The sequence below is a fragment of the Hyalella azteca genome, unplaced genomic scaffold (genome assembly GCF_000764305.2).
Source record: "Hyalella azteca isolate HAZT.00-mixed unplaced genomic scaffold, Hazt_2.0.2 contig5628, whole genome shotgun sequence".
Classification (NCBI taxonomy): Eukaryota; Metazoa; Arthropoda; class Malacostraca; order Amphipoda; family Hyalellidae; genus Hyalella; species Hyalella azteca.
The window spans coordinates 69,475-95,433 of NW_025935811.1; the positions used below are offsets into that span (position 1 = coordinate 69,475).

General features: G+C 38.7%; 1 protein-coding gene across 1 annotated transcript in view; it reads right to left on the reverse strand.

The window, feature by feature from the left end:
- Window positions 1–25,959, reverse strand: part of LOC108682020 (potassium/sodium hyperpolarization-activated cyclic nucleotide-gated channel 3-like) — a 37,341-nt gene that overhangs the window by 10,324 nt on the left and 1,058 nt on the right. The window contains exons 2-9 of the mRNA XM_047880577.1: window positions 19,498–19,894; window positions 17,939–18,076; window positions 13,614–13,777; window positions 12,332–12,468; window positions 10,957–10,974; window positions 9,161–9,307; window positions 2,122–2,271; window positions 1,414–1,632 (exon numbers count right to left, since the gene is read on the reverse strand). Coding sequence (XP_047736533.1) covers window positions 1,414–1,632; window positions 2,122–2,271; window positions 9,161–9,307; window positions 10,957–10,974; window positions 12,332–12,468; window positions 13,614–13,777; window positions 17,939–18,076; window positions 19,498–19,894 — 1,370 coding nt within the window. The remainder of the gene's footprint in view (window positions 1–1,413; window positions 1,633–2,121; window positions 2,272–9,160; window positions 9,308–10,956; window positions 10,975–12,331; window positions 12,469–13,613; window positions 13,778–17,938; window positions 18,077–19,497; window positions 19,895–25,959) is intronic.

Below are 25,959 nucleotides of genomic sequence, written 5' to 3' on the forward strand. Positions count from 1 at the left end.
TTTCCTCGCACCAAACCTTGTCTGAACCACGCAAGGTTCAGAAACAGTCACAAGATCAATATGTAACTACACAATGAAATGTGTCACAATATACACCGTGCTAATATATCTGTTGACACAATGAAATGTGTCACAATATACGCCGTGTTAATATAGTTTGTTTTTCTTGAAATAACTCATAGCAAATGAGCTTTTTGAGTCCTTAGAGCGAGTCTTTTGTGTCTGAGCCTTGCGCAGCGTCAGCTCGGTTCTTCTTAGAAAAATTGCTTTAACGACACAAAGTTCGTAAATCACAATTTAGGCAGTCACTACTTGTACCAGACTCACCTTTATAGTAATTACCCATGTTGGAGCGTTGCGGTTATCCACGGCCAAAGAATGGCCCATGAGACAGGATTCCTATAGGAACCTGCTACCAGGCAGACAGGGAATCTTAATTTGAATTTTGAATAAATCTAAGTGATTTATTTTGTATGGGTCGTACACCCAATCGTGCGTTTCGGATTTTGCTAGTGAATCAAATACCGACAGGATGCGCTGCATGCATCCTCAAATGCGCTACTGAACGGTAAGAGAAAGAGCTTATTAATGAGAGCTTCGAGCCATTCTATCGAGGGCGAATATAAGAAAGTATAACGCAAAAAAAGATTGATGTCAAGAACAAGCAATAGTAACCGAGCCGTACTCTATGTGAATAAGAAATAAAATTAAAACCAAAATTAAAGTGTATGAATAGATTAACAATTTCATCATAAATAATATTTGTAGACTCAAACCTCGCACTTATGAGTCTTTGATGCCAGCTAAGATCTGTAAGCGAAACTAATAAGGTACTCACATGCACGATGCGTCGATGTCAAGCCTCAAGTTGACGAGTGGTAATAATTGCACAGCGTAGCTAGAGGTTGAGCTATGAACAAAATTAGGATTCGTTAAGAGGATGCGGAAGCAAAGCTTCTTTCTCTACTGAACTTTTGCGCAATAATTGAGAAGCGATCGACTCGTGCAAGGCACGTGCATGGCTGGTAGGGATGCTCGTATAATTAATTGATCATGCGGGCGGTACGACAACAATATAGAACTGAGGTTAGTTTAGGCCTGGTAGCAGGTTCATTGGTACGCACCTTCTCTCTGTATTGTCTCCTGGAGGAATCAAGACTGTGAATGAGGTTGGTTGCATGGCCCAGGAACAAAGAGTAACAACAGGCACCGCACATCATTGATAACATTGTTAACCACATATCCGTTAAATCCTGTGGCGGAAAGCGTCCGTATCCGATACAGAGCATGTGCGACATAGCTTTGAACAGGGACCATGAGTACTGTTCTAACCAGAACGTTTCCTGCAACGAAAAAGAGTTTATTGTTTAATTTTATCGTATTTATCTGTAGGTTTATCTAGAATTTTCATACCCTTTCTCGGTACTGGCGACGGGACGAGTCCAGGGACTGAATTAGGTTGGTCGCATGACCAATGAACATGGCGTAGCAGGTGGCTCCCGATACCATGGATATCATCGTTAGCCAGAGGTCCGTCAAATTATGCGGTGGAAAGCGACCATAACCAATACATAACATGTGGGACATAGCTTTGAAGAACGCCCACGAATATTGCTCCAGCCAGTAGGCGTTCTGAAATGTCAGCTTCATGTGAATGGGGTTGAAAAAGACATAGTTATTGAACAATATTTTCAATGACCACTGAGCGAGGAGTATAGGAGCATATGCTGTCATAGACATGAGGTAAATTGAGTAGCTCAATAATTATCTCAATTAATTAGCTGAATTAATTATCTTTGAATTTCAGAAGTAATTTCATTAGTAGGATTCATTGTTCGCGCCTATGCATTAAAACATAACAAAAAAGTAACAAGTCTAAAAAGTGTCTTGTACAAGTCAACAATAGCAATAACATTCTAATATAAACACTAAAATAAAACAGAATATAACCCTTATCCTGGCAGATATGAATAACCATTTAATACAGTGGCTGAAGCCACTTTGCAGTCGAGGAGCAAATGTACGACAAGTTGGGTTCCGATGAGAGCAAATGTACGACAAGTTGGGTTCAGATGAGAGCAAATGTACGACAAGTTGGGTTCAGAAGACAAAGATTTTCACCTCAAGTTCGTTGATAGCGACCCACGACTTCGGAGGGAAGCCTTGCAGCATGGGCACCAGGAACTGGAGGCACCCGCTCCAGTGGCCGATCAGCAACATCATTGAGATGAGGTTGAAGATCCTCATGAACACTGAGGCCATGTTCAAAAACTGCAGGCAATGAAAAGTAAAACTTCTTGCAGACAACCATCTTATGAGAGGTGTTCCAAATAAACGCAACAATGAAAGATATTATTCGTCAAAAGAAGCTCTATGTTCCAGGCTAACAATGTCAACAGTACCTGTCTTCGGACTTGCAGGGTTTCTTTAATAAATTGAGGCATCGAAAAGCTATTAAGTTTATACGCTTAGTATTAGTTTACGGAAAATGTGATTTAGACTAAGAAACGCGAACGTGATTGAGATCAATCAAAAAAGTTGCGAAGTAAACGTATCAATATGCCCGTTAATTGATTGCTTTGCAATGGCATCACAGAAAATTACATTAAACTGATATGCTTCTAGACGCATGCTAACATGCAGAACTTGGAAAAATATAGAACCTAAATATCAGTGAATAAACACTATTGTTCCCGATGACATTCGTAAAAAGTTCCTAATTCGATGAAATTTTGACACTTCACTGCGATTGGAAAACTTACAACGATTCACGATAGGAAATTTGAAATTATTTCACGAAATTATTCAGCTTCAAGTGGTGCACGAATTTATATTGAACTATTCTGACACTGCAAAATGAGCGCGTAGCAATTAAAGTTGAAAAAAATTCATAAGCAGAAATGCTCAAATTTTTACTATTATATCATTAATTCTCTCGCAAAAGATATATCACAAAACTTTGAATCAAAATCGCAATTTATAGGTTAGAAATTCTTCCAAATACACACTTAGACAATATGAGGCAATCATTTTTTTTTTCTTTTTTTTTTGCTCATACCTCTTTTTAAGTACAACTTATTCATTAGAGTTAAAGCCTTACAACTTATTCCTTAATTCATAGGGCCATAAAAAGAATTTTTAATTTAATTTAAGCTCATCACAACACGCAACAAGACCGAAAAGCAACACCAAATAATAGAATAGCACACAAGGCAAACATTGTAGGCGAGCATGCTTAGGTCGTTAGGAAACACTCCATGCATTTGTTATTATGGTCACTAGAAAGGTCTACGCTATAACCATAAAAATTACCTTAAAAAATGAAAAATTGCATAGACTGTTTTCCTTCTTTTGCCGCCTCTTCAGGGCTTCAGGGTCACTCCATCGTTCATTGTTTTTGTGACGATGATTCATGTGAATCTATCTCGAGAGCGGCCACAGTGACACAGAAGGGATGGGGGCAAATGGAAGAGGCAAGGCATCAAAACACGGATCACATCTCCCTACCTCCTACGTTGACTGACTCAATTACGCTGACTGAATTAATTTGTTAGCTACGGGAATAGGTTCAGATACCTGAATTGATTTATGGAAGAATTGGAACGGAAGACAAGGAAAATATTTTAGATTTTGTATGAGTGATTGTTGCATGCAAATTAAAGCATAACGGTCGCGTAGTTGTCGCAGTCAAATTTTGTTGAAAATTTAGTTGGAATACAAATTAGAATGATGGCGGTGGAAATGAAACATGGGGAAGAAAGCCTGTAGCTGTTACCCGAGATGTATTCATTTAAAAACAAGATCGTGTAATCAAGATAGGGATCTCTATAATAATAGATTGTCAGGCATTCATGATTAACTAAAAAATACACTTTTGGGTCGCAAATTAAACACAAGCAGCTGTTTCTTAGATGATCGGCCGTCTCAAAAGCATCTCTGGTCTGTCCTTCGATTGAATTTCAAACGAAAATTAAATAGGCGCAAGAAAAGTGCCCAACAAATAGGCATAAATTTGGATCTACATTTTAGATAATTCAAAATACAACTCGAAACAAACTTGGACACGGGCACAGTTTGTCAAAGTTTTAAACATCTTGGTTGTGTCTTTAAACTCAACTTCTGTTGCAGACGATCCGTAAGATCTGCAAGTCCTGAAGCAGAAAGCACCGTGTATACGGTTGACACGTGAACAACACAAAGTCTGGTACTCACAGTACAGCGCATCTTTTCGCCCTTTGCGGCGCTGTAGGAATTCTCCGATGCAAAACAAAAATGTCAAAAATAAGCTTCTACAGCGCATGCTTCAGTTGACAACATAAATGCGTTCGCACCAAAGAAAGCTTGGAAGCAACACATGAGATTGAACAGTTAGGAACAATTGCAATCATTACTCGAGCATAAAATATGCCTTCTTAGTTAAAGGTAAACAGGGACTAAGTAAAGTCAACAAATCCCATTAATTTAGGCTACGAAATAACTCGTCAACACTCAACTATGAAGTATGTCTGCAAAAAACGCATTAAATTCTGAAGTTATCTACGATAAGCTCATCAGCATGAAGAACGTCTGGATTGAGTAGTCCCATGGGGCCAAGAAGCATTGCTACGACAAACTCAGAGATAACGATGCATAGGAGAGCTACAGTTATCGTCACTACTCAATAACTTCATTTCTAAATGGAAGATTATAGCAAGCTATTGGTCAGCTAACGTATCAGACAAACCAGGTTGCAGATTGAGACATGAGATCAGTTCTGGAAAGGTGTCTATAGAGCAGCTCACATACACCATCTTCGGGTAAGTAAAAGAGAAGATAAAGTATGAATGCTGGGGGTAGGAATGATGGTTAAGATAAGATGAGTGTGAAGGTATTAGGGTACTCAAGGAGTACCTTCGTTACTGTTAGAGCTTGTAATTCACGTCTGGCCAGCAAATGATAGAGACGTTCAAACATACATACGTCTGGCGATGGCCGAGAAGGCAGTTGAGAGAATCGAGTATTTTACGTGTAGCATGACTCTGAGAGAAAGGCTGCAGTAGATAACTTTTGCATAAGTAAGAAAATGAAATATAAGTAGTCTCAGTTCTGAGACGCAGTAGTATACGTCTGGCGGTGCACGAGGTCAACATTGGTATGTGCGTCTCGCGCCGTGGCGAGAGGTTCTACGCAAGATAATGTAATGTTCATGATTGAGTGTATAATCAATCATAAGAATGAGTCTCTTGTATGAATATGAAATAATTTAGTTGCTGCAACGTACTTCCGTCAAAGAGGTGAAAACGCTGCTATGGACACCTAGATAATCAGTGATATGATAACAAAATTTGAGTGTATGTTTAAAAAGTTTAGAGCTCAACCCGAAAACGCACTTCTAGGGGAAATTACGAAAAACGTGCCAGAGTTCTGAGAGAGGATGCGTAATGTACGTCGGTTATGTAGAGGAGAAATAAAAATTTATAAAGTTGAGACAAAAGTAGAAAAAAACAATAATGTACGTCTGAAGGTTGGAGCGATTCATGAACTGTACGTTGTCAAGAGATGGGTGAGAGAAATGCCTAAAAGAACGGCAGGGAAAAGTTAGGTTTAGGCAATCATGTACGTCTGGCAGGGGCGTGTAATATTTTGAAGTTAGTACAAGCATCGGGTCAGAAACGACGGCAGAGAGAGGGAGAAGAATCAAGTATCATACCAGAGCTCGGACCCGAACTCTCAAAGTATGCACACTTGTCATGACAAAAATTTGAAGGAATAATATTAATCATACGTAAGCGAAGACCTCGTTTCTCAATAAAGAACGAGGAGATATAGTACTGCAAAGAATAGGATCAATGTCTACTGATGCTCTCAGGGGTTAGTTATTTGGTCAATCAAAGCTGTATATATTGTAGCAAAGAGAAAAACTACGATACAAAGGATATAGTTCAATATCCTATTATGTAGATCATCGCAAAGCAGTACGCAATCATTAGAAAACATAGATTAAGAGAAAAAATCGTAGACGTTCTAATTCTCAAACTGTAACAAAGATATAACACTCTAACACTGATGTAAGATCAACATAAGATTGTCTAAATAGTACATAAAAAACAAGAGCTAACAATCAACATACTCCTGTTTGTGCCGGCTATTTGATAACAAATCATTCTCTGCTGGCTAACGTCAAACACGAAAGATCTCCGTAAACGAGTAGACGAGAAAATCGATAAAAAACATTTTATATCAATCTTCTCATTATTTGGAATATATAACAACCTTTCTTCCAACAGGGATGTTTCAACATAGAAATATTTCAGTAGCAGGGCTGTTATCATCTAGTTTATAACCAGTGAATAATGGACGGGTCAGTTTTCAGGCAGCTGGACTAAACTCATCGCTTGAGTTCTCCCACTAAAACTTGCAATCTATACAGAGAAACTATTGGTAATTCCAGGAAATGTTACGAAAAATGGAGATTGAACAATTGTTTTCTGTAAGCGATTTAATTACGTAAATAATGCAATGAAGTACACCGCACTAGCTGGTTGATTTTACTCAAAATTTATTTTTTTTAAGAAAATTTTTTTGAAGCAGGAATTGAAATTCAGATCTCGTTCCAGTACCATTATGAATTGATCAACTTGGCATAAACCATTTCCAGAGCCTTCTATATTTTCCGCGACAATGACATCTGCGATGGAAGTCACTTCATTGGCAATATTCAACAAACATCGCCTCAACTATAATTGTTTCAATTATTCGGCTTCTTAGAGAGTTGTGTTTCCACAACTCTCACACCCTTCCCCTTTGAATTGTGGCATATTCAATTTGTACCTATTCAACGATTGGTTTCATTACCAAAAACTAGGTAAATTATTCGCTGTTTGCGATAAAATAGTTAATTAATCCATAGTTATCGTTTGTCCGTAGATCACGATATCAGTATTTGATCACTATTGTGTTGAATGTCACCTGAACTGCCCATGTTTTTGCATCTCACCATGGTGTCCTTTAGAGAGTTAATATAAAATAAATGTTTAAATATTTATAAATATCACAAATAAAAGATGGCGGTCTAAGCTTGACAGATCCTGTGTCGCAAAAACTGATGATGGAAATGTCCTGCTGGGCATTTATTTAATGGCTTAAATTTGTTAAATTTGCCGTTTCCCTTCTGAAATATTTTCTGTCGCAAAAATAAGCATCACCGATTATTATAGTATTATATGAAACAAATCTAAGACACTGATCATTATATAACACACTCATATACAAGTGGATGTATTGATTAACCATTGCAATTAACGGTTACACTGAAAAATGTCCCGCCATCTCAAGCCGTCAAAAGAACTCGCACTTTTTTTGACGTCAGTGAATAGCCCGAAATACATTGCTCAAACTCCCTAAGCAAAACTTCAGTTTAAAACGTGACAAGTTATTAGGAGCTATTTTTCATATCAAGATGGTCAATAATATTATTATTTTTAAATCAAGATGTCAACAATAACATTTGACGGGAGATGGCGCGACAGTTTTTCAGCTTCCACACCCAAGTAGCGCACATTTGGCTCAGCAGCTCAGAGAACAACGCCTTATTTAAGTCTCGTGATCTTGAAACAAACTGACTGCGTATTGGTATCATTAATGTTTCTCATACTCAGTGAAATTAGAATAAAATACTGTACAAGAAAAGTAAAGCCAACACAGGATGAGCGGACAAGTCTGAACTTGGTTCCATTCTCGTACCGCGTAGTTCTCTGAACATCTGAGCGTGATACTACTTTGTTCAGCAGACCTCCCACTCCGCTGCTACTCGTACTGATTTTGAACTCTGCAGCCTGGGCGCCTTGCATTTCGTTTACTCAACCGAATGCTCAATTTATCCGGCAAGGGTTCATTTTCGCACGTTTATGAAGCAAAATTTTGGAATTGTCTCTTAAACCGGGGAAAGCCCGGATAAATAAATTAATTCCCGTTAAAGGATTCCGGCACAATGCACTTATCAGGATAAAGTGAAGAAATGAAAGTGAAGTGAATGCTTGCTTTTCTTCAAAAATATATTAATCTATCTTCATTGCCTGAGAATTTCTCTAACTTTTATTAGGTTTAGAGTTAAGGGGTTAAGACGGGAGTGCGTACTGCACGGCGCTGCTTCGACTCACAACTTGAGCCCATGACGCTCGTCTCTCGGAATGGATTGGTAGATAATTTCAAGGCAGCGGACTAGCGTGGCCGTGGGCGCAGCCCTACCCAAGTTGTCATACGATTATTTGATTGCAGGCGTAGCGGCAGGCTGTAGAGTTGAGGTGCGGGAGGCTACGACTCTTGGGCGAGACGCAGTCGCTGCCTCTCGCCCAAGCCTGCAGGACGGGCTCCTGCTTTCCTATTGCAGCGTCAGGTTGCTATTTGCCTTCTTACACGCCATTTTTGAGTATGTATTTTCTTAAATTTTCATCAAAGACGGTAATTAATTTTAGGGGACGATTTAATCGTGAACCTACAATGATAAGGCATAAGATGAAGAAGAATTGAAAACTTGAGATTATGTTGCTTGTAAACAATGCATGATGAATAAGTGGTCGTGTGGAAACATAATTCGTGTTCTATTTGTAGATCTATATAAATATTAAGTGCTAAAAAAAGTTTAGACTTGTAAGAAAGGTAAGCAACTCCGATCTAAAGGAATATGAATGCTGAATGTGATACCTCGAGCTTGTTCACACATGTGAGTTTTGCATGCTTCAAAGTGATGGAAAATAATTAGTGTTTAATTAGTGATGACTTCCATCAACGACTCAGTCTTAATAAGAATGAAAGCACAATCTCGGAAAAAACGTGTCAAATGAATACCGTTTGTTGTTCGTCGGTAACTCTCGTGTGCGAAAAAAAAAATACGGAAAAAAACATCAATGCGTAGTGAGGATATAAACTAAGAGCATAACTCAAAAATGGCATGGAACAGACATGTGCAAAGACTTAAAAATTCTCAGCTAAAGTTGCAGTGCAAACTTGTTTGATGAGGACACAGAACTTCAATTTATATTAATCCCGTCTCATTGTTATTAGATAGTTTTCAAATTTGAATGAATTTAATCTCTGGGTCGAAGAATATGGAGAGCAAGAAGCCGTCCCGCAGGTGTAGGTGTACAGTGTGAGTGTAACAGAGAGCAGCAGGAACACTGACGCTGCTTACATAGACCTCCTCCCACTGTGACACGTAGCGCACTAGCCGCGACAACCGCAGCAGCCGCACCAGCGACAGCAACTTGGCCAGACGTAGGATCCGCAACGCCCGGCCAGCGTGCAAAATCTGGAAGCCCTCGTTCACATCCTGCCATTATAAGAATATTAGTGTTCGGAATGAAAATTATTACATCGAAGATGATATCAACAGTACTGATTAGGTTACAACAGATTGCATGAATAATAAAAGTTGTCAATTAGGCCATGAATAATAATGATTAAATAAAAGTTGATGATTAAAGCAAAAAATACCACTAATACGAACGATTCACGACAATCATTCAAATGATAATATCACTAAATGTCATACAAACTCGAGTTAATGGCAAATCATATTCAAAACCATTCGAATTTCAACATAAATAATGAATATATTCAAACAACAACTCTAAACTTTAACTTACAACAAGATTCTACTCATAAATTAGCAAAGGCTCAAGTTGTTCAGGCCTAGAATAAGTTTTCTACCAATTTTGAGAAGAAACTGTAAGTGCCTCATTACAATCCTTAAATTGGGCTATCTATAACTATCTGCTCAATTTAATAAGATGAATTTGCACAACTTTAGATAACAATTCAAAGAGGATAAACTTAAAAAAAATTAAAACGAGACACTTCACACCCTATAGTGGTATTCGAATTCAGTGCTGGCATGCAGGAGGGGAAGCGCATATGTCCCTGTCTACGGGTGACCCGAGCTTACGTTCCACTAGCATCGTACGAATTAAACATACTTTATGCCTACAGATCAACTGTCTAAAAAATCGTACGATTTCTTAGAGGTCGAGTACACATTTGGTCGAGTACACAGACTTTCTTGACATCTTAATTTCTTGTTAAGTAAAGATTTTCGATGCTAAGAACGAATTATTCCATTTTTATTGTAAATTGACCCGGATTGTTAACTTTGGGCTAAGACATACGGCGATGCTCCGCCACTTATGGGGCAAAAGAAAGCTACCTTTCTCTAAGACAGCAGTAAATAATGCCTTCGTTAGACATAGCAAAAATATTTGTGCCTTTGTCAATATCACCCGTTGCGTTTTTAATCTAAATATTTCAGAAAGGATTTATATTTTTGGACGTTGAATGATGTTTCTCGGAAACGAATCACTATAACAAGCAGCTGAACACAGGTACGGTCGTTTCAAGTGTAAAACAATGAGGCAATGAACACTGAACATACTAATACTATTTAATAGTGTCATCGTTTCGCTGGACTGAGAGGACTGCGCTATGCGCGGTGAAGTGTGCCACTCAAAAGAAAAGGGAAGCTCGAGAATTTGCTTTATTCTAGGACATGTTCAAATTGAATTTATTATTTAAAATTTCAAAGCTACGAAATTTGTTGGAAAATAAGTTATTATTAGACTATGAGTCACCCTCTACAAGCAAAACTTAAAAAAAATACGAGTGACAGTAACAGAGACTTTAAACTTGGCAATAGAAAAATTATGGAATAATAGCTGAAACATGGATTAAATACATAAATTAAATCAAAATTCATTAGTGCAATCAATGTACACGAGTGCAAAAGTAATTACAAAGAAATGACAGTTTATACGTGCTAGTCCGACAGGAAGCCTTACTTGAAGTGCAGACAGGCAGAAACATCAACAACATTTTCAACTAAAAATTTGGTGTTCAAACGTAGAGAGAACGTAAAATAAATAAATAAATGAAGATTTAAACGGGAATGAAAAGTCGTACATTGCGCATGCTGTCTTCGCCGTTTACCTCGGCGTCTTTCCGATACTGCAAGACAAGGAGAGACAAATGAAATTGTAATTTTGAGGCTCTTCGCATAAATGAGTGGTAAATGAAATTGTAGCATTGAGGTAATGAGATGATGAATGGTTTCGCAAGTTTGGTGAATGAGCGTTTGTCGCAACCATCAAACAAAAGTAATATTAATAAAAAGTCTACGACGGAGAAATTCTGATTTTCTTACCCATATCAGTAATGTTCAGATGGATGACGGTTAACATAATGGATATCTTCACAATCGGATACATTGCTCAATGATTTCCTTATGTTAATCTGATCATGATAAGAATCAAGAAATTTGTTTTTACCACAAAGCTTTAATTTGAGAAGAAATGAGAAACGCATCAAACTATTCGTCTGAGCCCCAAACTTATTTGATGTCATCTGGGAGACAGCGGGAGGCTAAAATTTCTATAAGTGAATGAGGGGAGGAGGTAGCAAGTAAAGGAAGACATGAACTGAGACCCGGCCTAGAAGTGACAGAACTGCGAAAGGAGACTCGACCTAGAAGTGACAGAACTGAGAACTGAGACTCGGCCTAGAAGTGACAGAACTAAAAACTGAGACCCGGCCTAGAAGTGACAGAACTGAGAACTGAGACTCGGCCTAGAAGTGACAAAACTGAAAACTGAGACTCGGCCTAGAAGTGACAGAACTGAAAACTGAGACCCGGCCTAGAAGTGACAGAACTGAAAACTGAGACTCGGCCTAGAAGTGACAGAACTGAAAACTGAGACTCGGCCTAGAAGTGACAGAACTGAAAACTGAGACTCGGCCTAGAAGTGACAGAACTGTGAAAGGATACTCGACCTAGAAGTGACTAGGCAAGTCTGAACGTAACAATCAATAGTGATGCAATTTACTGACACTGATTCCAACGTATCTACTGACGTTTTCGATCTACGAACATAGGAAAAATTAAATATACGAAGTACATGAACTAAACACACTAACACTGACGTAACCAATAACCCGTGGCAGATATCAACACGAGCAAAGGAGCTCACGGCAGAATGTAACATTTATTTCATATAATACAACAATGTATCTACTGCTAACATCGAAGCAGGTAAATTTTGAACGAGTGTCATTAGTCATTACATCTTATCTTTTTTTCGAAGAGAAAAAGATTTTTTGAAGGACATTTAAAATTCGACTCGGAACATTCAAATATGGTAAATAAACTACAATGCCTTCTAAAGAGCATTAGGTGCAGAATCGTAAGTAATACCAAACGAAATTATATCAGGAATTTGCCTTGCCAAATGGTAGAATTCATTACAATTTGCTCAGCGGATAGTGATGAAAATAAATATAGCCTCGTACATAGACAAGCAGAGCTCACCTGGTTGATGATGAGGAAGATGTAGTCCAGCGGCACCGAGGAGATGAGGTCCAAGAAGAACCAAGTCTTGAGGTAGTACCGGGCGATCAGTTTAGGGTCCAGAATAACTTGCTCTGAATTGTCCTGCTGCATAATTCCTGTGCATGAATTTTGAAGTCAGTCGAATGCAGCTATAAAACTTCATAATCTCAAGAAATTCATTGTATAGAGGGGACAATGTGGCGACAGTTTACTTTTTAATTACTCGTAGTGTAAACATATTCAAAAGTTTAAAATTATATTAAAAAAAACTTGATTTATCCGTTTTTTTTTCTAAATAATACTGATACAAAAATACTAACAAATATGAAAGGCATTTATCATCAGGCGATTACAAACTTTGAGAAGAAAAAGCAGAGACAAGATTAGCTAACGCTCAGGTTAGCATGACGGCCGGTCTCTTCACTAAATCAAAAGAGAACGAACCGCTGGCAAATTCAGAATTGCGAACAAATAAATTTATTCTCTGAAATTCACGGCTGACAGAACAGAGATAAAGCTGAGCTGACGCCGTGATACGGCGGACAGAGATACGTGTCCTACTCCAGACTGCCTGTTGTTTACATCACGGGAAAAAATTTCCGAAAAGTGTTCACTTGTGTGTTAGTGACCAAAAAAATACTCTAAAACTTCCGTTTTTCAGATTACGCGCGTGTCACTACTGTTTGCCGGAAAAAGAATATGAAACGAGGTGATTGGCATCTCATAATGCCAGCAATAAAGAAACAGTACTTAATTTAAGCTGAAGAAACATTCACATGAACAAATTCACGCACCAACGAATCGCAAATCCGAATTCGCAACAATGTGCTCCCGACGGCAATGAACTAACCGCAGGTGCAAAGCGGCGTACTTGTCCTAAAGTTGATGACGATGTTCATTAACTAACAGCAGGTGCACTGTTCGGTACCTGTCCTAAAGTTGACGCCGATGTTCATTTAACAGCAGGTGCACTGTGCGGTACCTGTCTAAAGTTGATGACGATGTTCATTAACTAACAGCAGGTGCACTGTGCGGTATCTGTCCTAAAGTTGACGACGATGTTCATTTAACAGCAGGTGCACTGTGCGGTACCTGTCTAAAGTTAATGACGATGTTCATTAACTAACAGCAGGTGCACTGCGCGGTATCTGTCCTAAAGTTGACGACGATGTTCATTAACTAACAGCAGGTGCACTGTGCGGTACCTGTCCTAAAGTTGACGCCGATGTTCATAACTAACAGCAGGTGCAGTGCTCGGTACCTGTCCTAAAGTTGACGACGATATCTATCAAGAAGATGGTGTCTGAGAGGCAGTTGAAGGCGATCCATCTGGTGGAGAGGTCATCGTTGAAGAAGGAGATGGCCACAGGCAGGATGATGAGGTTGGCGACCAGCAGCAGCAGCATGCAGAGGTCCCAGTAAAATCTGTGAACAAAAAGGCATCGTCATGCATGGAACGGTCAGGAAATTCATGGCTTCAAATTACTTGGGGCTCGTACATTTTATTGTCAGTTGACGGGAGAAGTGAACATTAGGAGGAACAGAGTATCGTAAAAATTATAAATGCATCTCAATTCAACTTAAAAATAGCTTTGTAACGATAATCCGATTATTTAATAGCCCTGGTGCAGATAAACTTAAACAGAATAATGAGCTGCTAACAATAATTCCTATTAGGTGTCATGCTACGCTGGTTTCAAGCTAATACAAGGAGTTCGAAAGGAATAATGTCCCGAATTTGCTGGCGAAAAATATAAATAATAATATATATATTTTAGTTCAATTAGACAGCTCAGATTTATAATTAGATTTGAAATTAAATATAACGTCAAACAATAGTGCTAAAATATGCTGACATTTTTGCAGATGGTTTTGCCCTAAAGTCCTTGCTTACGTCGGCAGTTCATTGACAGCCCATTTGGTCGACGTTGGAAGTCACTATGCACTATAATCGCTTTTTTCATTTCAAATATTTGCGAAAGTGATACACTCGAACGGGACTGAAATTATTTTTTTTTGTCCTTAAAATAACATTAAATTAAGAAAAATTAACACAATATTCTTTGGATACTGGAAAATAATAATTGGAAAATAATCGTCATGAAGTCGAAGTCTTACTATTCAGCGAATGAATAGAACTTAGAATCGTCAAGTTTTGAGTGGAATTAAATTTCAAGATGTAAATTCTTTCATGTGTACAACGATGAATTTGACGACGTAACCCAGATATTTAAATGCAAAGAATAAGTCACACAAATCGTTTCTTTTTTAATTACGACTTTATACTAACTGCTTGTTCGTTGTTTTTAAATTTCTGCTCGATCTGCGATTCGAGCAATCGAGTGATATTAATATTTAATGAGTTTATTTTATAATGTAACCAAATAATTCCTACAAATCAGTAAGGTGCTCATTTTTTGTTAATCGGTTTGAGCAATGTTGTTACTTAGAATAAAAAAATACAGGGTGATTCACGGATATTACCCTTTTTGTATTTCGTGTCAAGCAGCCAGATGTTGTAGGGAAAGAGCGATAAGTAATTTATAAGTAACGAAGTTTTGTGCTCAGCCTTGTCCACTGCCACTATGCATTGGACAAGTGAGCAACGTGCGTTTGCTGTCGATGCGTACTTTTCCAATTGCCGTTCATTATCGCCACTCAACGATCATTCGGTACTCGGATCCGTATTTGTCCATCAGGTCGGTTTCCAGATCAGAAATCGATTGTTACGTGGGTGAACACATTTAGGACAAGTTATATTTGTTAATCGGTTTGAGCAATGTTGTTACTTAGAATAAAAAAATACAGGGTGATTCACGGATATTACCCTTTTTGTATTTCGATGTTGTAGGGAAAGAGCGATGAGTAATTTATAAGTAACGAAGCTTTGTGCTCAGCCTTGTCCACTGCCACTATGCATTGGACAAGTGAGCAACGTGCGTTTGCTGTCGATGCGTACTTTTCTAATTGCCGTTCATTATCGCCACTCAACGATCATTCGGTACTCGGATCCGTATATGTCCATCAGGTCGGTTTCCAGATCAAAAATCGATTGTTACGTGGGTGAACACATTTAGGACAAGTTATCTCAAGTTAATTGTTTACAATTACACTCCAAGGACCCTACTACCTCATTTGATAAACAACATACGCCAACCATCGCCAACATACCCATCAATCTGCTTCAGTGAGTTGAACGAAACACCAAAAATAGACCAACGGAATGCATTGACAATTGGGGCCGTAATTTATCTGATGCCATTTTTAAAACTAAATGATACAAAAATTCAGGAAATGTCTTTTTCAATAAAAGTTATACTGTAATGATATCTTTGCTAGTTCTTATTTTATTGAGATTTCAAGTCAAGAAGCTATCGCGAATAAGCCTGTAGTTCAAATGACCAAAGGGAGGTACTCGTAAAAAGAATCCTTATAATTGGACGAGTTTTTAGCTTTCTTGCAGTTAAAAAAATCGTCGAGTTTCGAAGAAACTTAAAAAACAAGTCCAGCATCCATCTTTGCTATTGTCGGGGCCCATTCGATAAATAACTAAATAAAAATTTAAAATTAAAGCCGTCAATGATTCCAGAATCATATAACGATCGCTACTAAAAGAAGATGAATAACACTGAATAAAAAGTAAGTTCTTTAAGCCACATATCTTCGAGCAGAGTAGCAAATATGAAAACCGCGCGTTTCTTTAGGCCAACCATCGATTTCCAAAGATAATTTTTGAAAGTCCTTATTTAGAAGCCTTTCTGCACACACAAAAATTAAAACACAAATTTAGAACTTACGAAATAAATAAACTAATTAAAGTAAAAAATATAGCACGGATCACACACGATTAATAAAGAAGCCGTATAAATAAAAATATTTACAATCAATAAAAACAACACTTGTACAACCCAGATATGACATACACCACAAATAAACACGACTAATTGACCCACGTATACCTACGTGGTGGAATTGCATAAATGAGTGACAAGGTATAACAGATTTCTACCCGAGGTCACGTCAGTGGTGACTAAAAACCTGAACGAGATAACTAAGCTAATATTTATAAGAACATCACATCCCCATATACTATCAACTATGGCCCTGACATCCCTTCAAAGACGCCATTCATATCCGAGGTCGTAAATTTATAGCGTTTGAAAAGGTTGAATTACAACCATTCACATTCTCTCATTTACTGTAACGTCGCCACTTTCCTTTTGTTCAAAATGTCAGCGGTCCATCATTACCACTACAATGGGACGTACGTAGTTTAACCTAATTATGGTTCTACAGTAACTAGACAAAACCGCAAAAAATGGTAAATCTTCGCCTCGCATCCGTATATAATCGGTCAATTTTATTCATAAGCATTCAAGCGATTGACATCGGGTTTAAAAATGATGTAGGAATTTACGAGCACCTGCACTTCTAAAGGCAGAACCGACCCCGACCGCTCCCAGAATTTTCCACCAAATTCTGGGAGCCGAAACCTCCGATGACAAACCGCAGGCGTCGCTCGTAAAATCGGAAACCCCGGGAGGCCATTCTTCTTGCGGAACCGCAAATAACGGAGGTCCTTCCTGACCAAACCGCTCGACCTGTAAAGCTTTATTTAAAATGAAGAACTGGCTTCATGCTTCAATCGTGAAATTTGAAATCGTAAATTTTCAAACTCCTGAAAAATTTTATTCTTATAATTACTTAGTTGCATAAGGCGAATGACTTATGCTCGGTCGACATGTATTCTATATGTGAGAAGAACGGAAAAAGTGATTACAACCGAATTGAAGTCAATAACTTAATTTTCCGCCTTATATTGGCTACGATATTACAACTGCAGCGAATATCAGCGTCCCCTCGAAGTTGGTGCAGCTTTTGTCTTGTTGCTGCCTCATGGAGTTGTTTGGAAGTAGTTCCTGTGCTGCTTTTGTTGTCTCCGGGTGCAAATTATGCCTGTATTCTCCCGCCCTGCCGTCGACATGCCGTCAGTTAGCATTAAATAGTCTGATGTAAAGCAGTGAGCTAAATTTTAAGCCCGTGTTTTACAGATAAATTTAGCGTCGTCAATACTGTTAGTAATTAAAGGACTGGTAACGAGAGGAAGTATCAGTAGGTAGAGGGTTAACCTGTCTTAGTTTATCAACTGGAGTTTCAATTAATTATGCTAGGAAAATTTTTACCATGAAGTCACGCTAAGTAAGACTTTTTCTTTACTTCTACGAGTGTTATGGTCTTGAGTATCAGGTCTCGCTTTAAATTACTTATTCTGTGCATAGTCTGATAAGATTCTGCAAGCTCATTGTAATTAGAGGATAATGAAAACGAATCAATGTTGAAGCTCGATGATTAATGCAAGATTTTCTGGCTTGAATGAAAAATGCAGGAGACCTGAGGCTCAACGGTCGTATTTTGGCGCGTATTGAACTATCGAGTATCGAAGAGTTTTTTTCTTGAGGCTACGACTGCATGAATAACATCGCAAAACAACGAGGAATCTTATTCTCTTAGGATTTCCTTGTCCTTAAACAGACAAAGACCTTAATTGCGTTAAAGATTGTTAGAAACTCGGGTACTGAAGCTTGCCTAACTTCAGCCTCGTCTCTGTTGAAGAGTTCGATCGCTGCGTAGCTTGAACTCCACGAGATCTGCCATAAACCTTCTACACCCCACAGCGCCATTTTTCTGCAACACTTGTTACAAAAATGTTTGAGCTGTCCAGTTCTGAGGGAAGGGTAAATTGTTGTGAAATTAGTTCAAAAGATCCGGACATTATTTTCATATTTTGCCATCGGATAAGAAGTCATGTCAGCCATCTATTCCGTATAAACTCATTTTAATGATTTCAGAAAAATATTCGTTATCTATAACAAAGCTTATAAATATTTTATGTTTACTTCGCCGAGTTAAATTATTTCCGAGTTCAGTGGTATAATGTGTCGCACTAGAAATCATGACTTAAAAAACAAACCAATGATAACTCATTTTTTTCGCGCACTCTACACAGCAATTTAGGCACTCATCAACGGTTATACAAAAATACATCGCAATCTCAGGCTCGTGTTACAGGAGCAGTTGATGTTGCGCGTGCCATTATTTACAAAGAATTACGTCCACCAAAAAGAGAATATGGAATTTGTACAAAGTTATATAAAAACAAAAAGACTTGGGAATTATTTGCGCATTATTTGGCCAGAAAATGGCAGAAATTTTGGTGGCTAAAGATTCTTACTTTGTGAATTTTCATTTCAGCGCGTAACGTAAATAATGAAGAGAATTTGAAAATTAAGAAAATTTATCTCTGTGGTGCTTCGATCAAAATTCGACATCGAGCATTCGATCAAAATTTCTACAAAATTTGGGAAGAAAGATCCATTAAATTGAACAGTCCCGAGCAGAATATCCAATTTCAGTTAACAGATCTTTTCTATAATCCAATTTCTTCGCTGCCGAAAAGCCCACCGAGCGTCGTACCTCAGAGCGAAAAAGGTAATTGATCCGCCCCGAAATTTTCAACACGACAGCAGCAGGATGGACATGAAGGGCACGTCTGGCCTTCCAATGAGCCTCAAAACAGGATACTATTTTTCTCCCCGTTAAATTTTTACTTTACTTACTGATTGACGAGGCAGCTAGGGCTCGTACCGAGTTCGAAATGAATTGCACGACAATTCTTTCGTGATTAAAATTCATTCAGGTGGACTTTGCAATTTGTCGATGAGAACGATCAGCTGCAACTGACAAGTGAAGGCATGCAAAAGGCTGGTTTCTATCCACTTTTCGTCAGGTTATAGCGCCTCGTCGTCATTTTTACATACTATTCTTCAACGTCCTGGGTAGGTAGTAAAATTAAAGAATACATACATTACTTCATTCATTCGCATAAAAATATGCACTGATATGACCGTGGATTAATTTTAACGAAGAGTAGGAAGATCATCAGTAGAGAGGCGGTCATACTGAAAGTAGAGGCGGCATCATGAATGATCGAAGTCAATTCGTTGATCAACCGGGATCATCGAATAATTCGCTTCTGGAATGTAAAGTTCATTCACAAGTTGGACGAACAGAAGCGCGTTCAGTTCTAAACTTACGAGACGATAAGCTTATGCAAATTCCGCGAATTTAGTAGATAGAAATGTGACCCCATATCTCGGCTGATGCTCAGGTAGGAGCAGTTGAAACTCGGGTAGGAGCAGTTGATGCTCAGGTAGGAGCAGTTGAATCTCAGGTAGGAGCAGTTGATGCTCAGGTAGCAGCAGTTGATGCTCAGGTAGGAGCAGTTGAAACTCAGGTAGGAGCAGTTGATGCTCAGGTAGCAGCAGTTGGTGCTCAGGTAGCAGCAGTTGGTGCTCAGGTAGCAGCAGTTGATGCTCAGGTAGCAGCAGTTGATGCTCAGGTAGCAGCAGTTGATGCTCAGGTAGCAGCAGTTGATGCTCAGGTAGCAGCAGTTGGTGCTCAGGTAGCAGCAGTTGGTGCTCAGGTAGCAGCAGTTGGTGCTCAGGTAGGAGCAGTTGGTGCAAAAGCATTGGACGTTAGTGGCTGTTCAGCCGCGTTTCTAAGCGACGTCAGCCAAACAAAAAAAGGTTCTTTCATCACCTGCAATTTCTCGCCATTGACTGGCTCTTAATTCAAGGCCGCGAAAATGCTGTCCTCACTTTTTATGAGCGCAAACTATTTTTTAGTCCTTCACTCTGTTAAAATACGATGGCCCTCAACACGCACGCCAAGCGTCGATGGTTTTTAAATAAGAAGAGAAAAAATTGGCGGTGAAGTTTGGGGCAGAAAAATAAATTTAAACTTAAAAATTAACTCATCATAATGACACATTGAATAGTTGAATTACGAGTGTGATAGATAACGTCGCCCGATAAAATATAAAATAAAGTTTCTGACGAAGTTTCAACAACTGCTTTGCAGAACAAATTTTTTCCACGATTTCTTATAAGATTACAAATTTCAGGGACAAGTTTTCGCTTTGGATAATGCTTATCAACTGGCGCTTGATTAGCAAAATATTGATTTCCAAGTCAAGTTCCAAGATAAAATTTTTCTGACTGTTAGAACTTTGGATCCAAACTTGGACTCAGATCCTAATTGAAAACTCGGAAGTTAATTAGCTAACTGAAACACACACCGAGCGGGTAAGCTCTTCAAAGTCAGGAAGAAGTTCTCATGCTAATTTTCTCTAGTTCGCGTCCAGGCTTCGTTGCTTCTAAAGCGGTTTTAGCTTCTCGCAATTTATGTTTTTTTTTGTAGTCCCGCATCAAATTTTGTGCTAGCTGCCGTTGGCGTTGCGCTAGGCTGGCATAGCTCGTTAATCCCGCTTACCGGCGATGAGATTTTCTTCATGAGTAACAAGATAAGAACTTGGCGTGAAAAGTAATTACACAGTCGCACGATCACGCTCAATTTAGTGGGATTAAAACCATGGTATCGAGATTAAATAAAATTCTACAACCGGAAAAATTATTCATAATAGCCATGTTCAAATTCTTGGATACATTAGTTTCTCCAAAAACAAAATAAATTTTCAGACGTGAATTCAGGGCCTTTTAATGAATAAAATGGTAGGATTCCTAATGGAAAATCTATAAAGTTATATAGTGATCGAGTAGCACCATATTTAATGGTCAAATGGTGTCGAGATCGAAGCAGTGAGTCGTAGGTTCGAGCCCTTGCCAGCTTGGAACATTCTGTGATGTCGCTCTTAGAAGGCTCTCACAAGGTAATCGTGGATACCTTGATTGTCCCAAACAAAAACCAAGTAGCTATTACCAGGGTGGATGTAAAAATGCCCGTTATTTGGGCACAAAACTGCGAAGAATATGAACGAGGAAAAACAATGATGTGCGACATTATCTATAGAAACGTCAACCACGTATAATTTTGCAGCGTTGCATCACTGTAACAACTGAGTAATACCGCGATACTCTCAACCTTGTTATAGAGACATGTGCTATTGTGATCAAATTATCGATTGCTGAAAATCACTTTGGTGTCTAGCTGTATCCATATCTGTCGCCTTTGATTTAATATCTGTCGCCTTGCTAACATTTGAAACCCATTCGTCCAATTTGACAAATGTGTTGGCTTTAATTCCAGGCTGCGCTTTACCCAGGTATGCCCATGTCACCTGTCATGTTTTTTTCAATTAGTAAATTTCAGCGATGTGGTATGGATGCAATGAAGTGTTTTGCATTCGCAAGGTAGGTGATCGCTAAAGGGTTATGCCTTAACCATATAATTCTCATTGGATATTTGCAATCATCAAGCGACGATAAAAATGATATTGCATCAATCCAAGGAATGTTGAGCATTGTATGCACTAGAAAAATTGAACTATAGTATGCGATAGGACAAAAATGACGAAAAGATAAATGATAGTAATTTAATTGAAGCAAACCTTGTATGCATAAACTCGGCGGATGCTATCGTCTCAACTTCCGGTATCATTTTGGTTTAGACCTTCTATTTTATTCTTTCGTAAGCTACATGACTATAGTAAGAACCTTCGTTCTTCATTCCAATGTTGAATGTAAAAACGGCGCAGAGCGCAACGCTAAGCTCGGGCAGCAGACCGACCATTATGTGCCGTTAATTCTGATGATTATTGTCGCTCTTGCGTGTCGTTTCGCTGACTGGATTGTATATCACGAGCAACGCTTCTCATGTGCTTGCCCTCAAGGCAAATAACAGGGAAATAACGTTTAATGTGTATTGATTACGTTGAAACAACGTTATATATGTTATTTTAACTTCAGATGCTAGGAGAGTAGGCTTATTATAGCGAAAGCCATCCAGTAGCGCGGAATAAGTACGGTTGCAACGATCACGTTTGATCTAATTCGTTGGTACATGATTACGACAGACACTTTGCTGCGAATTTTTGGGCATCTTTAACCGCTAGAAAATGAATTTGATATTTTTGTTAACATTGAACAATTAATCGCTTCTTGAAAATTACATCGTCTTAAATTGTGAACAAAAAATTTTACGGCTCAAATGCATAACCAGCATTTTTTTCCTAAAAATGTTAACGAAATTTTTCCACTGGGTGAAATGCTGTCAAATGTACGTATATACATTTGGGTTGTCTTAAGAGCTCATACAATAATATTATAGATGACAGACTATAAATAACCACTTCTCATCGAAGGAAAACCATCCTCTTTCTTACGGTGATAGTATCTTCACACATATATAATAAAATTTGCTGCTAATTCTGGAATTGGCTGTTAAGAACTTAAATACAAATGAGATTGGCAGAAGACATGGGCCCTGTACTAAAAATTGATTGCAATGATTGGCAAGAAAGGCGAATTTACGAGCTTCATAAAGGCAGTGATCATCGTAAACTATTTCTAGTGTCAAGACCAAGGATTATAAAGACATCCTAACGATCTACGTGCAGTCCATATTGAAGTACTTCGACGACACTGCGTAGAATTAGCTCGTTCATATAACGGATCCATAATTCTTATTTTCTGGGTAAGAACTTGCATTATATTTATATTTTATAATTAGAAAATAACTGTTTTAGAATTCTTAAATGGGATTTCTTCGTTTTTAAAATCGCGTATGAGTGAAAATGAAAAAATTTAAAGATTTTAGCCAAACAAGGTGCGCATTGCATCAAGTCGAATTTTCTCTGAACACCCATGAGAGACAACATGAAACATTACAATTAGTTTAATATAAATTATACTCTGATGAATTAGTTTTGATATAATTCATCACACACTACATTCCAAATAAACAGGCTGAATTGTGTGCGATGCTCACGCAAACAGAGACTAAACAATGAAAACAATTTCAATGCCTTAGTGGACCACGAATGTTAATGCCACCTTTGTGTTACGGAGGCGCCGTTTCCTTGATGACTTGATCAAAGTCGCTCCCGACCAGAGGATTGCATGCGTCCTGCCAAACATATTATCACGGCACGAATGATTATAGTTAACTTTAGGAATTATATTTTTCTTCATCCGACTGCACAGTTTGTAACAGATGCAGCATTGATCACAAGATCCCTCTCCTCTTGTCTTCCTCTTTACAGGTCTATTGAAGGTTGCGCTGCCTTTGTAGCTCAGCAAGAGCCTCTTGATTTTCAGCAAGAGCCTCTTGATTGGCGGAAAAATGTGAACGACTGAAAGACATCGACATTGAGCTTCTCTCTGGCCATGGATGAACGTAGAATTGCGCTTCGAGTGTTGTCATTTCTGAGTCTTTCAGGGATTATGGATTCAGTTATTGATGATGACAGGAATACAGATATCAGCGATGAAAGGAATACAGATATCAGCTGAAAGGAATACAGATATCAATGATGAAAGCAATACAGATATTACTGATGATAGCAGTAATACCTGACCGTGAGTAAATAGAGATGAAAGGTTTTAGGATCATCAAGGCGGAGAGTGCATTAGCGTGACCGTGGACTAAGAAGTCCTAAACTCATCATAAGGTCATAAGGACACAAGGTTCAGATTACGTCAGGACACACAGTTCAGAATACGTCAGGACACACAGTTCAGAGTACGTCAGGACACACGGTTCAGAGTACGTCAGGACACACAGTTCAGAGTACGTCAGGACACACGGTTCAGAGTACGTCAGGACACACGGTTCAGAGTACGTCAGGACACGCTGGGGCTGCGTGGGTTGCGTTGCGATGGCAGTGAAAATTCGTTAGCCTTCCTCCTAAACTTCGGGCTGAGAGACATTCACAAGAATGCTCTCCGACCCACAAGGAGCAAACTGTCATACAAAAAAAAGCATTAAAGATGCTCTTAGATGATCCCGTTAAGCGTAAGTCTTCCACTTTTGCGACAACTAAACTAAAATCATCCTGGATGGCTGGCCAAGTTGAGGTTATTTGAAAAAAATATAACTCGGTGCTCACTGCAGTGAGTGACAGAGAGCGCATTTTCTCGTCGACGAAAATGTGAAGTCACGGACGGACAGACGGACATGGCGAGCACAATAGCGCATTTTTTCCATAAATGAGAAATGCGCTAAAAATGAGTTTTTCACCAACAGACCATGCAGGTAGTCGTCGACTCTATTTTTTGCTGTGCTTCGAAAATCATAGAAAGCACTTATTATGAAAACACATGTCAGTAAAATGACATTATTAATTTAAATAAATGAAATACAACAGTCATGTCAGGATTCATGTAGACTTTGAAAGATTACGTATTACGCAACTAATGTCATAGAAAAGTTAAATGCAATTTGTCGCAAAGAACTAACTCGTGACGCCAAGATTTGGAAGTGTACCAAAATCTCACTACTTTTGATGAAGAGACAATCACATTCGTAACGTCCAATACGAACGATCGATGAACGCCCAGAAAAATCCGCTTAGGGTTGAAAAAACATTCACGTTTAGAACGCTGCTTTCCACATCGTCGGCGCACAAAACCGTCCGTTCCATAAAGCCTCTCTAAACCAACTCAATCTTCCCGGAGCCAAAAATTCTGCAATAAGCCTATCCTTTTTCTAGGACCTGCCCTCTGAGACGCGCAGGTCTCAAACGCACACTCAGAGAAGTGCGTGAGACTTTTGTCCAAATAGTGATGCACGCTTTGAGCTTGTGTGGATAATTCTGATCTTATTTAGCCCAGAAATAGGGCTTATTAGTGCTACGCCCGCTTTCTGCCCGTTCTAAGAGGTCAATATTAGGACAATTCACCCCATTAATTTATGTGAGTGCATGTACGAGGACAAGAGGGCAGGACGAGGCGGCAAACAACCCTCGCTGAGGCCTCCGTAATGGCGCCCTCGAGAGGAGCTATCGACGCCGCTGCAGAAGTTGGAGGCGACGCTTTAATGGACGTAAGAAATGGACACTCAATGTTACTGAGTCACCAATCGCCTCAGATAAAATTTCAATTTTTTTTTTGTTCGAGTGTCATGAGCCTGAGTCCAGTTAGCCTGATACAAGTTAGGATTTCCTTCTTAATACAACTAAATAGACTTTATTTAAAATGTACGACTGATCGTAAAGAAACACCAATAAAAGAATTATATTTGCAACTTTCACAACATGATGCCAGCTGCTTTGGAAAAAAAGTACGCTTGATGATTTAAAATTGTATTCACAGTACCTACATATTGAAAATGCGATAATCCTAAAAAATCTACTAATTATTATAGTGAGATAAACTTTGTTCAAATATAAAAATGCAGTTGCAATTTAAGATCACCAAAAACAAATTCATTCGACTGCAAAAAATAGCAATCAAGTTGCCTAAAGCCCATAATTTGGCATTCACTCAGAGCGCAATTATGATATGGCAGTAAAAACGAAGATATGATCGCAAACACAGGGATCGTCTGATCAAATTATTAGCGAGTTCGAAACTCCGTCAGCCAATGATTGACGGCTTACCAAGCTAATCCCACCGATCACTCACGATAAATCGGCAGCTAATGTCCTTAAGCGAGTTTTGATAGCACGGGCCGACACGTTTAAAGATGACATGAACGTCAAAGGCTTAACCTTGTCTCATATAAGCTATCAGTTACAGATTTCTAACAACCATTTGCTTATTATATATTCGACCGAGCTAACGATTTGCATAGCATATCTCCTGATGTCT